Source organism: Elephantulus edwardii, unplaced genomic scaffold, assembly GCF_000299155.1.
Source record: "Elephantulus edwardii isolate Elephantulus edwardi_28Jun2011 unplaced genomic scaffold, EleEdw1.0 scaffold00061, whole genome shotgun sequence".
NCBI classification, from domain to species: domain Eukaryota; kingdom Metazoa; phylum Chordata; class Mammalia; order Macroscelidea; family Macroscelididae; genus Elephantulus; species Elephantulus edwardii.
Genome location: NW_006399811.1, coordinates 12,310,768 through 12,326,552, shown reverse-complemented (window position 1 = coordinate 12,326,552; position 15,785 = coordinate 12,310,768). Strand labels below are relative to the sequence as shown.

Genomic DNA, 15,785 nt, shown 5'->3' with positions numbered 1-15,785 from the left:
GGTTTTAAGAAGAAACAAAAACTACCCTATTGCCTTAAAACCTTACAGTATCCCAAAACACATACTAGAAAAGCAGTGATAAATAAGGCACATCCTCTGCCCTCAAAGCAAACACATGCTATCGAGGGACACAGCCAGGAAGCAGATGTCTTAATGCTATAATCTTGGCACATATCTTTTATGTTAATTTCCATACTATATGCTGCATTTAAAAAGGTGCTTTAAACACCTTCAATACCTTCCACCTTCCTGCGTTTCACACATGGGCTTTATACAGAGCAGGTGCTCAAAATGTTGATTTAATGACTGAATAATTAATCATTCCATCTTCTATCTCTATCTTCTTTTTAAAAAAATTCAAGAAAAGCCAGCCTTTCTTCTTGATACGGCTGGTCCGTATGTCCTTTCGTCCAGGGTCTACCTGCTGTCCCAAAGCCCTGACCGCCTGCAGGCTGTTTACCTCATTCTTTTCCAGGCTGCATTCCTCCATCATCTTGTCCCCTTGCTCCTGGAAAGTGATGATGATGAGGGCCACAAAGATGTTGACAAAGAAGAAAGGGAAGACTACAAAGTAGACCACGTAAAAGATGGACATCTCCATACGGTTGCTCCGACTCGGGCCCCGGTCTTCTTCTGTCACATCGACAGAATGCTGTAAAACTCTGTTGGGACACAACAAGGGTGGGTATGACAAATGGCAGGCCTGGAAGCTGCTCTGACCGACAGCTTCACTTGAAGCATGGTGTGAAGCCTGATGCATCTTCACCCACAATAAGATCTCTGAGAGCTGCAGCTCAATGGCACTGCTTTGTTTATGAGGGTTTCCCATGCTTTCACCTCTGACAGGATGCAGTCTTTTCACTCTTCTATTGCTCTGGACTTTTAAAAATTATTTGAGTTTTACTTCTCTGATAGGTTTCTCCCCTACACATGTTCTGGATCTGCTCAGCAGGTTTTATTGTAATTTTTTTTTTAATTGGAAGACTCTGCTCTTTCTAGGTCCAGTTTCATCATGTATTAAACTCCCAAGCAATGGGGTGATAACATTTTACAGTTTGAGCTGCTATGCTCAGTACTGAACTATTCCTGGATTACCTGCTGACACGTTGCCACCAACTCAAGTACAATGCTACCAGAAGTGGTGACCTGGCAATTTCCAAGCCTCTGAAAATTAGCCTTCAAATATGGGAAGTAAAGGGAACTGATTCAGTTCTTGTTCTCAAAAGGCTCATCCTTAACCCTTGAACTTCAGGCTTTCAGGTTCAGGGTCAACCTGGAGCATAAACCTATTAAAAGAGCTCCCTGAGACTCACCTTCCCTTGCTCTCGTAAAGGGGCAAAGAGCTGCTGAAAACTCATTTATCCTGGTGGAGTCAGATGACTCTACTCACTTCAATAACTGCCTGAGACACTAAGCTTCTAATATTTTCCCGGCTTTGTTTTCTCCTTCTTGATTTCTGCCTTAAGGATTTCCATTCTCCTTCTCCTCTGCCTGTTACTCCCACTCACAACTACTTAACTTTCCCTGGTATAATAGCAAAGAGCTGGCCATGTTCAGTTTGAATCAGCTTCTCAAGGCAACCCAGTGGTCCTCCCCTCAGCTCACAGACAAGCATGCCCAGCAAAGTGGTCACTCACTGGGGCCATCCTTCCCCCGTGGAGACAGTGAAGAGGGTCAGCAGGGCCCAGATAATGTTGTCATAGTGGAATTCGTGGCGCTTCCATTCCCGGCCCTTCACCTCCATCTTGTTTTTCTCATGATCTACATAGTTGCCTCTAAAATCAGAGTAGAAATAAAGCGGAGATTCTTCACTATAGCTCATGAAAGGCAAAGGGAAGTCTGTGCATGTCAAAATCCCAAGCAATAGCAAACACCATATTAATGTCAGGAAATAAATGTCTTATTAAAGGCAATGCATCATGGAATCTGGCATCCAATAGCTATGAGATTACATCCTAGCCTTTAGTTAGGTAGCAGTGGAACACCAAGTTAGGGAGCATTGAGGGGCTTACTTAAACTTCTGGAGCCTCAGTTCCCAGATGTGTGTAACATACATATGAAACTAAGCTCATAAGGTAGATATAAGGACTTAAAAATAAAACTGAATAAAAACACCTTGGACTCTGTCTGGTCCGAGTGGTGCTCAGTAAATGATTATAGATTCCTATTTTCCCTTTTACCTGAAAGAGGGAAGGATGTAGGAAAGAGGGAAAGGTGAGAGAAGAGGCAGATGGAAGGTGACTGGGCCTCCCCAGGACATGCTTGGGTGAGTGCTGGTGGCACTTACATGCACTCCTTCTCTGTGTCCTTGGAACTGTCTGTGCAATAAAAGAACTTTCCTTTGAAGAGCTGAACAGCGATGACGGCAAAGATGAACATGAAGAGCTTGTACACAATGAGGATATTGAAGACATTCTTCAGGGAGGTCACCACACAGTCAAAGACAGCCTGTGGACAGAAGCCGAGAGCCTGGAGTGTGAGCCTGAGGATGGGCCTGTGCCTGGAGCTGAGGTGGGGGGCATGCCTCACCAGTCAGCCGCACAGAGGCGGCCCCTCAGAAGATGCCACCTTCCTAAGTAATGACGTCTGCAGGACTAAGAGCTGGCATCCTGCCTGGATGTGACTATAAGAACCCATCACCTGGGAAGGGAAACATGTGCTCTGAATCAAAAAGCAAAACCAAAGTAGTAAAAGACCAGACTGTGTCAGGAGCTTGCTGAGGCTCCTTGTCGGATCCTATCTGGAGCACCCTACTTGGTGGGAAGCACAAAAGTTAGAGAGGGTAAGAATCTTTGAGATCAGGGTATATTCCAAGCAGTGGAATAGCTGGGTCCTGTGGAATTTCTATGTTCAGCTTTTTGAGGAAAGGCCAAACTGCAAATTACTACCCAACTTGAGAGGGACTAGAGGGCATTATGCTAAGCGAACTAACTCAGTCCCGTAAGAACAAGTACTGTATAAGATCATTATTGTAGAAATAGATAACTAATAAAACATGTATGAGAATCTAAGGAGGGGAGTAGAGGGGTGAGGATAGATAGGGTTAAGTAATCACAGGGCAGCCCAATTTGATGGGTGGAGGGAGGGGTTGTTGTTGTTGTTGTTATGTGCCGTCGAGTCCTTTGCGACTCATAGCGACCCCATGTACAACAGCCCTAAACCGTGCTCTATCCTGTGCCAATCTCATTGCCTCTGACACACCCATCCCGAGTACCCCAGTCACTGAATCAATCCACCTCATAGAGGGTCTTCCCCTCCTGCGCTGTCCCTCTACTCTACCCAGCATGATGTCCCTTTCTAAAGACCTGTCTCTCCTTACAACATGTCCAAAGTATGTCGGACGAAGCCCCAGAATCCTTGCCTCCAAGGAGCAGCCTGGTTTAATCTTCTCTACGATGAATCTGTTTGTTTTCTTGGCAGTCCATGGTACATTCAATACTCTTCTCCAGCACCACAGCTCAAAGGCGTCAATTCTCCTTCTATCCTCCCTAGTCATTGTCCAACTCTCTGATGCATAACAAGTGATTGCAAAAACCATGGCCTGTATCAGGCGGACCTTAGTCTCCAGAGAGACACTGTTGCTCTTGAGTATTTTGGAGAGGTCCCTAACCGCAAACTTTCCCATCACAATACGTTTTTTGGTTTCCTGGCTACTGGTGCCAAGAGTGTTGACCGTGGAGCCAAGCAAACTGAAGCTGTGAGGAAATGGGAAATATCCAGTGTGAAAACAATGTACACGAACTTTGTAAGTAAACCAGTATAAAATGCAAATTTTTTTAAAAAGAATCTTTGTGATTATTTTGCAAAACAAGGAAGATAAATTTCATATTTCTGCTCTTATATCTGTAATGTTATTTGATTTGAATACTAAAAATGTATTTTTGTTCTTCAGCTTTCAAATAGCTCGGAGAGTGATAATGAACTATTATCTTCATTTTAATGATATCTGTAATAAGTTCACACATGGATTTCATTTGCTAAGCACTTTGGATGAAGCTTCTCTAGCTTAAAACTAACTGGCTGCTCTCTGAGTTGGATATTCAACAGAGGGAATATTGGCAGGAATTGGCATCCTCCTCTCTTAGATGCAGAAGACTGAGTAGACAGAGTCAGGATTTCCATTCTGGGCCCTAAGCTGTTAGGAGTTAAAAGGCAATTCAACACATTTAAAGCACATTTTTAGGTAATTTTCTAGGTTTTTAGGTTTATCTCATAGGAGCTTCTGGCCTCATGATGGTGTCACATGTGTGTGCTCCTTTGCAGCACTGGGTGAAGCGCTGCTGGTGTAATTAGTGCAACACTGCGGGGAATGTGAGTGACACGCCGCCTGTGGAATCAGAAGAGCCATCTACGTTCCCCTCAGGTTATCAAGCAGTAGAGAGAAGCCAGCACTTTGAAATTTAATGGGATTAACCAAGGCTGGGGTGGCCTTCTCTGGCCTGCTAACTAATCTCACCTAGACATCTGTATACTGCTCACTGGAGACCCTTCCACTGGAGCTTGAGCTGCAGCAAACAGCTGCCTAAGACCCCAAGCCTTTTTTGCTCACATCCACCAGAGGAAGCGAGGAAGAAAAGGAACGAGTACCAGGTGGGGTGGGCCATAATGGACAGTGTATGTGGAAGGCTGCCTGGTGCCCTGGCGGGGGCCTTCTCCAAAGGGGCAGACAGAGCAGCAAAGGAGGCAGTCAGTGAGGATATGAACATTTCTCCTCAGGAGTCCAGCTGGTGAACCAGGGCTGTGGCGACTAGGAAAAATCCATGTGTCAGGCCAACTGCTTTGGGACTTGGACTTTGGTGAACTTTGTTTAGCGCACTAAGAGCTAAAGGGGAAGTAGTGACCAGACGCCAGCAAAAGGGCAAGTACCAGCAGTGATGAGAAGCCCATGAGAAATGGACTGCAAAAAAGAGGGAAAATCCAGGTGGTAAAGTTTGTCCCCCATGCCTTTGGTCCCTCTTGCTCAACCTTATTTCTGTGGTTGGCTTGGTTAGTTAGGCCCAGTCATACCAGAAAAAAATGTAGGGTTTTCTTATAGGGACCACTCATATTGTTCATACCATAAATGTGTGGGTTATAAGGCATCTCTATCTTTCAACTCAAAGAAGCTACGAGCGGGGTGCCCTGGTCCTATACCTGGCATTGTCTGTTTATCGGAATTCAAGGTAGAAGAACATTTCTCCTATGAACAGCAATATACCATTTCAGCGTATGTGTGAGCAAGGGTGGTGAGCAGGACCAACTTACTAACAAGCATGACTCTAATTCTTTGAAAGGCAAGAAAGCTCACAGAAGAGAATCCCAATGGGGTTGAGCAGGGAGAGCGCTGGACAGGGAATGAGGATAGCATGATAAGATGCCTAGTCAGTGCCAGGTCCCAGCCATAGGAAGGACTTAATTCATGTTAGCTCCTTGCATCACTTCTTCTGTTTCTGCCTAAAATGGACTATGTTCTTGGGCATATTACTGACCTATCTGCACCTCCAAAATATGAAGGGTCAAGTCTAGTAGATCCTTACTATCTCTCAAACTAAAAGAACAGAAAACACCATTAAGTTACCTGGCAGATCTCGTGTGCATATACATACAGAAGGCTCCTGTTTTTTCTAGGATTGGTGTTCTGCCTCCCCTTATGATATAGAAGGTTCTAGGGGAAAGCCACCATTGGTTCTTCCAGGAAGGCTTCTCATAATCAGCGCGTATACCTCCTGGATGTACACTCAAGAGGCAAAGGTCAGTATACAGAGTTCTTGGGCTGTTAGTTCATTTCCTTTGAAACTAAGACCCTTAGTTCAAGCAGGTGGAAACAATCCCTATCCTCACCTGAGATATGGAAAAAAGGAAATATGCCTAGTTACTGCTGTGCTGCTAACCAGAAGGTCAGCAGTATGAATCCCATCACCTCAGGAGGAGACAGATGGACTTTCCTCCTATAATGATTTACAGCTTTGGAAATCCAATGTAGGGTCACCATGAGCCGGACTCAGGCTCATAAATGAGTTTAATTCTTAAAAAGCAGGCCAGCCATGGCTAAAGAAAGAAGGTGAGAAAAGGAGGTTTGATGGGAAGACACTCTGGAGACATTACCTTGAGTTTGGGCAGGCGTTTGATGGTTTTTAAAGGCCTCAGAACTCTGAGGACCCGCAGAGACTTGATGGTCTTGATGTCCCTCCCCTTGTTGGTTCTGTAAGAGAGAGGTCCCCAGAGGATCATTAGGACATGAGGAAGAAAGAAGAGGGACACTCCCATTACTGCGTTAATGAAAATAGGCTAAAAAGGCAGAGATGTAGCTAGAGAACATACACTGAGTCAGAGTAGAGTCCTTTATGGAACCTTTACAAGCAAGATCATCAGAAAATTCTCAAGTCACTCCCTGGCATGCGTGCACCACCCCCAGGCCCTGAACTCATACAGGACACACACAGGCAAATACTTTCATGCACATACAGGCACAATGCACATGCATCAATAACCATTTTCTCTTCCTAATAAACACTCCAATGCTGCTCATCACAGCACTGGCAATATGAATATAGAAGATCAGACAGCACAGAGAACATGACCAGTAACCCACTTTGAATCTCTACTGCCATTAGACTGAGGCTGTCTCAGGAGGAGACTCTCAAGTAATATCCACTAAGAACCCACAGTTGAGATACAGTCTCATGGGGCACTTGACTGAGCACTTTCTTTGCTGGAATGCCACCCCCTTGGACAGGAGAACAAAGTGAGGAAGGGTGGTGCTGGCTATGACACCCTTGCTAGGCTGGTCTGTGTCAGAGAAAGCACATCACGCAGGCATCTCACCAGGGCCTGGGCTCACACATCAATTACTTCTGTGTGGCTGGGCCTTCCCACCTCAGACAAGCTGTGCACTGAGCCCAGGCTGCAGAGAACCACACTGAAGAAGAGGGCCCCACTGCAATCTCTGTGCTATACTCAACACCCCTCTCTATTTACCATCTTAGAAATATCTGCTCCTAATAGGAAAAGAGTGCCTTTCTCTTTTAATCTTAAGGAATAAAAAGAAGAAATCAATTTTCATGTTTCTTTCTACTCTCCTCATCCCCTGAGAGCTTTGCATTCAGTTCAAACAACTGAAAATTGTAAAACATACAGATGGTGGAAAATGAGACCAAGTTGTGAGCCCAGGGCCTGGTTCTTCTCTCATACTATTAAAAAAAAAATCACTGCTGCTGAGTTGGAATTGATTCATTGATTCTAGGGGGGCATAGGAGAAGACTGACTATATTTCTCCCTCTTTCCTCATCATGGTTCAAATTGTTCTTACACCAACAGAAAGTAGGATCTAGAAACAACAAGGTCTTCTGATTTTTTTCACCCCACCCTTCCTACCATGCCCATCTCCCAGTCAGAGACTGAAGTCCAGGGTGCAAACGGGAGAGGCTGAGGTTAAAGACATTTAATGTGATCCAAGCAATAGTAACTTGACCCAGAATGTTCAGATTCTAGTTTCACTTTTATTCAAGTCTAAATTTGAATATGTTATTGTTGCTGCATACCATCAAGTCAGAAGTGACCACAGCTGACTGTCCAGTGGGTGGGTTTTCTGAGGCAGTTAATCACACAGGAGGAGACTGCCCATCTTCCTCTCATGGTGCAGCTGGTAGATTTGAACCACATGCCTTTAAGAGTGCAGCCCAGCTTCTTACCGCTAGGCCACAGCTAATGAGAAATGTCCTCATATGGTAGTTTTCATCTAAGGACCCTTGCATATTATTTTTAAGGGTTGTTTGTTGTTTTTCTTTCATAGTGATTTGAGTGAAAGTAAAGAAAGCATATTGTTTTTTTCATTCAGTCTTTCATATATACTTTGCTTTTAACATTCTTAACAATGACCACAATTTTATCATTCTTTTCTCACTTCTTTCCTGTAATTTTCACTTCCATGAAAGATGAAGGGTCAATAAAGGACAGAGAGGACCCCCCCCCCAACAAGATGGTTTGACATGGTGACTTTGGCATTGGCTCTGGTGTGTCAGAGGTGATGAGGATGACACAGGATAGAGCAGGGTTCAGGTCAGCTGTACACAGGGTCTCTATCAGATTGGACACCACCTCACAATAACAACAACAACAACAACAACTCCCTTCTACTTTCAGGGCTTTATCAATGAACAAGTGCTGCTCTTATGACCATACATGGTTTGTTATTTGCAGGGGTGAGTGCCTCTCTGGTGTCACTGGTCACCTCACAGGCTGTTTGGCTGATACTTAAGTAGGTATTGTTCCAGGTTAAGAAGGTGACTAACGGCTACATCTCGGGGGATCTATCAGTCTTCATCAAACCCGTAAGCCTGGCCTTTTAAATGTTTTTGAATTTTGAAGCTCTGTCTCACATACTTTGGGCGCATGGCCAGGTGGGCTCGGTCCTTGGAAAAGGACATCATGCTTGGAAAAGGTAGAGGGGCAGCGCAAGAGAGAGAAATCCCAGACGAGATGGAGTGATACAGTAACTGGGGCAATGTGGGGTTGATGTGTCAGAGTCAGTGAGGCTGGCTCAGGACAGGGCAGGGTTCTGAGTTGTTGTACATAGGGTTGCTATGAGTCACAGGTGACTCAACAGCACATGACAACAATAATATGTTTTAGAAACACTTCTACTTTATTAAGCTCATCCAAGTATCTATTTAGGAGAGGTAACAAGTAAGCCAAATAGATATCCAAATATTAAGAATGATCACTTTACCCAGATCCCTTGGCCACAGATAAGACTCACCACTCTTAGCAATGCACCACTCCTTCCTCAATGAACCAGCACTGCCCCTCCACACCATGTGTCCTCCCTCCTCCACTCAACCCACCCCTCATTTATCCCCACCTTAAACAAAACTGAAGAAGGTATTTACCCCAGAGCGTTCCTATGAAGGATCCAATCAGAAAGCAGTTAAGAAAAAGGTGGAGAGAAGGAAGACAGTTAGCTAACTTCCGGAGAAAGAAGCCCTTCCAATGGCAGGAGGCAGAGCAGCACAGCCCCAAGGGACCGTGCCCACAGCCTTGGCACTTGTACAGTCCACACACTATGTGCTCCAAACTGACCTCGCCAACCTGTAAGAGAAAAGGCCCTGGCAAGCACTCATGAAACTGGGTCTAGTGCATGTTATTCCAGGTCTTGAAACTTACTTCATGGACCTTAGTTTAACTGGCGTTTCCTAAATGTAGTCTTTTGCTCTCATTTCCTTAGTAGTCTTTAGTTAAGTCTCTCAGCTGCTGGTGAATTTATTAGAAACCAGAATATAGGAAGTAAGACTCTTCTGAAACTCTATCTTTTGTAAAAAGTATCTCAAAAAACAGAGTAGTTTTGCATATGAAGGGCTTTGTTTAAAGAACCACATCCAACCAGCCACTCTGAGAGAGCTAATCTGACATTCATAAAACTACCTCTAAATAAAGCAGGGGAGGGGGATGGCTATGAAAATCCTACTGTCCCAGCAAAAGATGGCATTTGATAAATTAAATGACCAACTGAGCATGTGAAGCTATTTACTATGCAACTTGAAGAAAACATATCCCAGTTCTACTGGTGAACTTTAACATGAAAGTAGAGTCAGAACATGAACATTTCCGAAACAGAAATAATGGGAGCGGATGTTTTTTTTCTACATTTACTCTGGGATAGCCTCTATGTTAAGAACTTTCAGGGCAATTCTTTACTGTCACCTCCTAATGCCTCCCTGACACAGGTACAAGGATTGGTAGTTGTAGGAACTGAGATTTGAATCCAAGTCTGTATAAGCTAGGGGTTCTTGTTCTTCATCCTGGAGCCTCGTGAGCAGCAGTTTTGGGTCAAGCCTCTGTCAAGGGCTCACAGAACTTAACTGCAGACAAAACTGAGGCTCCAGGAAGAGGTGAGGGCAATGCCAATGGTGAGCATATGTTTCACAATTCTTGTTAAATTGTGCCTGTGAAGAAGTGCATTAATTCCTGGAATTTTGGGTGTTGGGTACAGGAAGAGAGACTCTGAAAAAGAGTATAAGTAACTGCTGGTTGCTATAAAGTTCACTTTTTTTTTATTTCCTTAAAAATTTTATGTACTACAATTCAATGTTACAAAGACAGACTTAAATGATCATATGAATTGTAATTATGAATTAAAACCCAAAGCTGCATGAAATCTTAAATTCTGATGTGATAACCTTTAAGTGTTCAGAGGGAAAAGACAGTCTTCAGCTATAACAGTACCTTCTCCCACACAAGACTCAGCACATAGTGGCTGTCATGCAGCATCAGGTCAGAATCTACTCATGGCTGACCCTCCATCAGGTTTTCAGAGGCAGTTGATCATAAAGGAGCAGACTGTCCATTTCTCTCCTGTGGAGGAACTGGCAGATTTGAACTGCATTCCTTTACCACTAAGGCACCCGAGTTTCCTGAGCATATGGCAAGTCCAATACAAAATACACTTTCATATAAAAAAAATCCATGTAACGAACACTTATGGAGTCTTTGCTATGTGTCTGTTGATGAGGTGGTGCAAACGGTTAAACACTGGACTACTAGTTAAAAGGAAGGCAATGCAAATCCACCTGCAGGTTCCGTGAAAGGCAAGTCCGGCTGTTTTTGAAAGATCTGCCTTGAGAACTCTATGCAGCAGTTCTGTTCTCCATACTGTGACCCATAAGTGACAAGACAGCAAATAGGTTTTATTTAGGTATCACATGGGTCTGATGATAAGGCATGTGGCAGTGAACACATAAGTGAGGTCTCTAACTTCTTAAAACGTACCTAGTCTAGTGAGGGAAGACAGAGGAAAAGTCTAAAGGTAAGCAGTGAGAACTCTCAAGGGAAACAGAATCACGTGACTGCAAATTCCAAAACAACTGCACAGATTGGCCTTGTTTATACACAGGTTCCCCCACCTGAGGAAAAACCAAGGCAGAATGATCAATAGGCCCAAACTGGGCGGGACAGGCTGGGAGACATATGGCCAGAAAGGGAAGGTTGTCCAGGATCACACAACTCCAGGCTTCAACCTTTGGCTCAGGACAGGTCTGTAGCACACAGATCTTTACACTCAGCAACTCCTGAAAGTGTTCTCAGAGATGCCTGACAGATAACCAAAAATGACCCAGCAGATCCTGTCCCTCCTGCACACTCAGATAAAGGACAAGATGTGCTCTCTGAAATTAATAATTTCTGGAATTATAGTGAAGAATCATACGATGAACAAACGGAAATTTCATGTCATTTTCTGTGCTTCCCTTGCTTTGGATAATGAGGTTCTTTGAGGGTACTCTCATAACAGCTGAGTGTGTATGTCAAAGTACTGAGGGGCTATTTATCTAATTTGGACTCCTACAGATCTGAACTGGGAAAAGAGTGCAGACATAGGCCAGAAAGGAAATAAAGCTTAGTGATGTCTCTGCACATCTTTCAGACAGGTCTGCCATTATGACAAAGACGTCAACGAACTCCTAAGGCTTTAACTGGTTACAGGAAAACACAGTTTTCCTCAGTTTTATTTACAAAGATTCAGCACTGATTTGAAAACTCACACTTGAAATGAAAGAAGTACTGAAAACAAGGTCACAGAGTCAGGCAAAGTATCAATACTTTTATCTCCATTAATTAAAATACATCACTTACTCAAGCCACTCTCTCAAATTCCTGCATACAGGTGTTGTGTAAGCACTGCTGAGGTTAACAAGTTTTCTAGGCAGAGGTTTTTTCATACCAAGAGGATGAACTCTTTGAATATTTGTCCATATTGTTTTAGAAATAACTCATGTTATATTAGTTCATTAGAAACTTCCAGTCTTTGCTACTAAATGTATATTCAGAATTTCTGTTACTATCTATAAATTCAGGTATTTAAACTCACTGCCTAGCTATTTAATGAAATTTTATTAGGTTTTAAAATGTACTCTAATGTTATGAGGATAATTAGTAAAATTTCTCAGTAAAAGATGAGAATTTTCTAGCTGGCTTGTCAAGTTGCTCTGCGGGTGGCCTAGTGGCAAGAAGCTGTGCTGCAATTCCAAAGGTACACTGTCTGAGGCCACCAGCCTCTCTGCAGAAGAATGGCAATCTCCTCTTGTGGACTAACTGCCTCTCTGAAAACCCACCAGAGGGGCAGTTATGGATCGGTTCTGACTCAGTGGTATACAACAACATCAAACACCCATCACTCACTGTAATCTTGCTCTGCAGCTCCTACAACGTGGGAGAGGCTAGAGACTATTAAGCTGAGTGAACTAACTCAGTCTCATAAGGACAAATACTGCATAAGGCTATTATTGTAAAATTAGAAGGATGTATACTAAGATGTGTATAAAAATCTAAAGGGTGAAGAGGAGGAGGCAAGGGGGCTGAGAGCAAGAAGGAGGGGAAATCATGGGAACACAGGGTTTGGTGGGTGGAGGGAGGGGGTGAAAAAATTAGGAAAGATCCAAGGGGATCTGAAAAGACAGGTGATAGTGGGCATCCATCAATCGTGACTGCTTTTATAAAAGGTAATATAAAGAATGATCATATGAAATAAAATGTGAATGGCCTTTAGGCAGTGGCTCAGGACTTGGTTCAGTGTTGAGTTCACATTTCTGATATCTGCAGACTTCAGGAACAGACTACAGGGAAAAATTTGGCTTCAATTTTTGGTTCAGTGGTGAACTCAAGTTGCTGGTGAACTTCAGGACTGCTGTTTGGAAGATACTCTTTCTCAAGTAAAGCTATATAGAATATTGGTGTTGTTGTTGTTGTTATTATTATTATTATTATATGGTGAACTAATTAGACCGGGAAATCTGTTGCTACTGAAGGAACACCAGAAAACCAGGAAAGCCAGTTATAGATGATAATCCTAGAATCCTGAAATAGAGGATATTATTGAGAACAAAATCAGACAATGATTGAAGGAGTAAGCTGGGGTAAAGCAACCATTAAAGAGAGGAATTGAAACAATGTACCAGGTCTGAACACCTTTCCCTCCCTGGGAAGGTTCTCAGAACCCACCAACCTGCCAGCGTTTGGTCCAAAACAAGGAGACAACAGGAGCAACATCATCAACCCACAGATCGTCCTCTCACAACCATCAGAAGACCTCATCTGACCAGGGGAGACCTCATTTGCAATAACCTAGGAGCTCTGTGAGTTCCCCTGAACTTACACATCCTTATACACTAAGAAGAGCCTCACATAATGCCAAGGAAGGAACAGTCAGGTTCAAACATTAAAAAAAAAAAACCACACCAAAAAAACCCACAAAAAATCAACCAATTCTTCTCTGAAAAAAAAGCAGACAAGACCACCAATCTAGTGATCATTCCAGTAACTGGAAGCCAGAAGATACCTGTCAGTGTGGAGTTGTTCCAAGAATTTATAACTTGGAAATTTTAAAAGCTGGGAGAAAGTGTTGAGAACACAAGCAAAAAGAAGCTAAAATGTTACTACAGTATGAAACAGAGTAAAACAAACACATACCAAGAAGAGCCTTGCACAATGCCAAGGGAGCAGTGGTCAAGTTCAAACATTATGAAAGAACAAAGCAAGCCTTCTTCTAACAAAGAAGACCAGATTGCTAATCCACGGAATCTCTCAGAGACAGGCCGCCAGAAGAAATATATTGATATGGAGTTACTATATTGGACAATGAAGAGATTATAATTCTTCCAAGATTTAAACCTGCAATAAAGAGCTGTCAGGATTAACAAAATTATTACAAGAAGGAGAGGGTACAACCAACACAATTCTAAAACAATAGAGAAGCATGAAAATCTAATGTCTAGCTAGCAATTACATTAAACCACCCAGTGTTTCCTTGTTCTGTTTGGAAAACTTGGTGTAGGTATTGGTTTTGCATGAACAACTTTAAGTGTTTTGGTATTTCCATTTCTCAATTTCTGTGATATCTGTTAGTGGATAGGAAAAGATACAAAAAAGTGAAATGAAACAAAGGAGAATAAAAACCACATACCAAAACTTCTGGCAAGCGGTAAAACCAGTACTCAGTCCCATTTATAACTATAAACACAGCAAAAAAGAATCAGAACCACTGAATTCCCTGACCCAGTGTCTCCAAATAAAAAGCAAAAACCCACTTGGAGTCAACTGATCTTTTATTTGTAGATTAAATATGAGGAAACTGGCAAAAGTGAATGCATATCTGCAGTAAACAGGAATAAGATCCACATCTCACCATGCACAAAAACCGACACAAGAGGGATCAAGGGGTTAGGTGATAAACAAAAAAATTATGAAGGTCATTGGGGGGAAAAAAACCCTCAGAAATAAATTTAGGAGCCCTGATCTACCACATCAGGGGCTCTGGTGGCTAAGTGGTAAGGAGTCGTGCTGCCAAATTGGGCTCTGAGTTTGAATCCACCCACTGCTCCATAGAAGAAATAGTAGCAGTCTCTTCTCGTGTGATGTTTCTGCCTCTGAATACACCCTTGGGAGTCAGATGTTGGTTCCAATTCAACAGAATATGACAACAACTTACAGCACAGATAGGCTCTCAAACAGCTATAAATATGCAACTAAGAGAAGATAATATGGGTGAACAAGACCTAAAAAGGAAATCCTTGTATACACACAAAAAACTTTTCCATTAAAAAAAAAGAGCCTACACCCTGGGAAATATTTGGTGAACTTCTATACAGAAGTTCCTGCACCTCAATCAGAAGGAGAGAGGATTGATACACTACACTACACTACCTGCATGATTCTAAAGGACATTATACTGAGTAAAGCAAATCACAAGTAGACAAAGTGCTGCTGGAGCAAGAAAAACTAGATAGAGAAAATATAGTGGGTTGGTGTTTTGTTCCCCCCACACACACCAGGGTGGAGTGGGAAATACTTGAATTAAGGGGTAGAATTATAATTATGGAACAAGATATACATTCATAAATGAAAATAAGGAAAGGGGTATACACAAGTTTAAAGATTGACAAGGAGAGCTGACTTCATGGATAGGTTGGTGAGGTGAAAGGGAAGCCAAGTACAGTGAAGAAACTTCTGGAATTTAATTTTATATTTTACGTTTACACCAAGTGCCGTAGAGTCATGGATGACCCAAAGCGACCCTAAGAATGGAAGTCTAGAACACAAAACTTTCATCCTTACTCCAAGTTCATAGTTTCTGGAGGCAAGCTTTTTTGGAAGTGGATGCCACTGCTGCTTCCAAGCCTGTTTTATTTGGGAGATCCACAAAAAGCAGGCCCAAGGGCCACAGGCCAGAGAGTCCAAAGCGGATTTAAATATGAGACCAAATCCAATCACCTTACACCTTACTGTGACCACCAGCTGGCCACACCCTAGTCTAAACCCTAAAACAGAAAACACACCTTAGCAGAATCCAGCCAGCCTACTCATCTTCCCAACCTGGAAATAGCCCCAGACTGGCAGGCAAAAGTCTTTTTAAATAACAGGCCAAATCCAATCAATTCATACTCTATCCCTAGTCTCAAGGTGTGTTTTCAGGTTTGGGATTGAGACTAGGGTGTGGCTGGCTGTTGTTCACAATAGGGTGTGAGTGGCCTGGATTTGGCTTTGCATTTAAAAACTCTTTTAGCTGCCAGTCTGGGGCTATTTCCAGGCTGGGAAGATGAGCGGAATGGCTGGATTCTGCTAAGGTGTATATAAATAGCACATTTTTAAAACCTAGATTTTTTAATATACTGAAGGAATATACTGAGTCACTGTATCGAAAGGAATTGGAAGACACAGAAAAATTTCACGAAACAACATATGAGCAAGAGCCTATGGTGATGAAAGAAGAAGTTCAGGCTGCTTTGAAGGAAATGGCAAAAAATAAGGCTCCAGGAATA

General features: G+C 42.8%; 1 protein-coding gene across 4 annotated transcripts in view; it reads right to left on the bottom strand.

Moving 5' to 3' along the window:
• CACNA1E (calcium channel, voltage-dependent, R type, alpha 1E subunit) overlaps positions 1 to 15,785 on the bottom strand; it is a 564,119-nt gene that overhangs the window by 76,268 nt on the left and 472,066 nt on the right. For all 4 annotated transcript variants that reach the window (XM_006887740.1, XM_006887741.1, XM_006887738.1 and 1 more), the window contains 5 exons: positions 8,868 to 8,879; positions 6,085 to 6,181; positions 2,288 to 2,448; positions 1,638 to 1,775; positions 461 to 662 (listed from right to left, as the gene is read on the bottom strand). In XM_006887740.1, the coding sequence (XP_006887802.1) occupies positions 461 to 662; positions 1,638 to 1,775; positions 2,288 to 2,448; positions 6,085 to 6,181; positions 8,868 to 8,879 (610 nt within the window). The remainder of the gene's footprint in view (positions 1 to 460; positions 663 to 1,637; positions 1,776 to 2,287; positions 2,449 to 6,084; positions 6,182 to 8,867; positions 8,880 to 15,785) is intronic.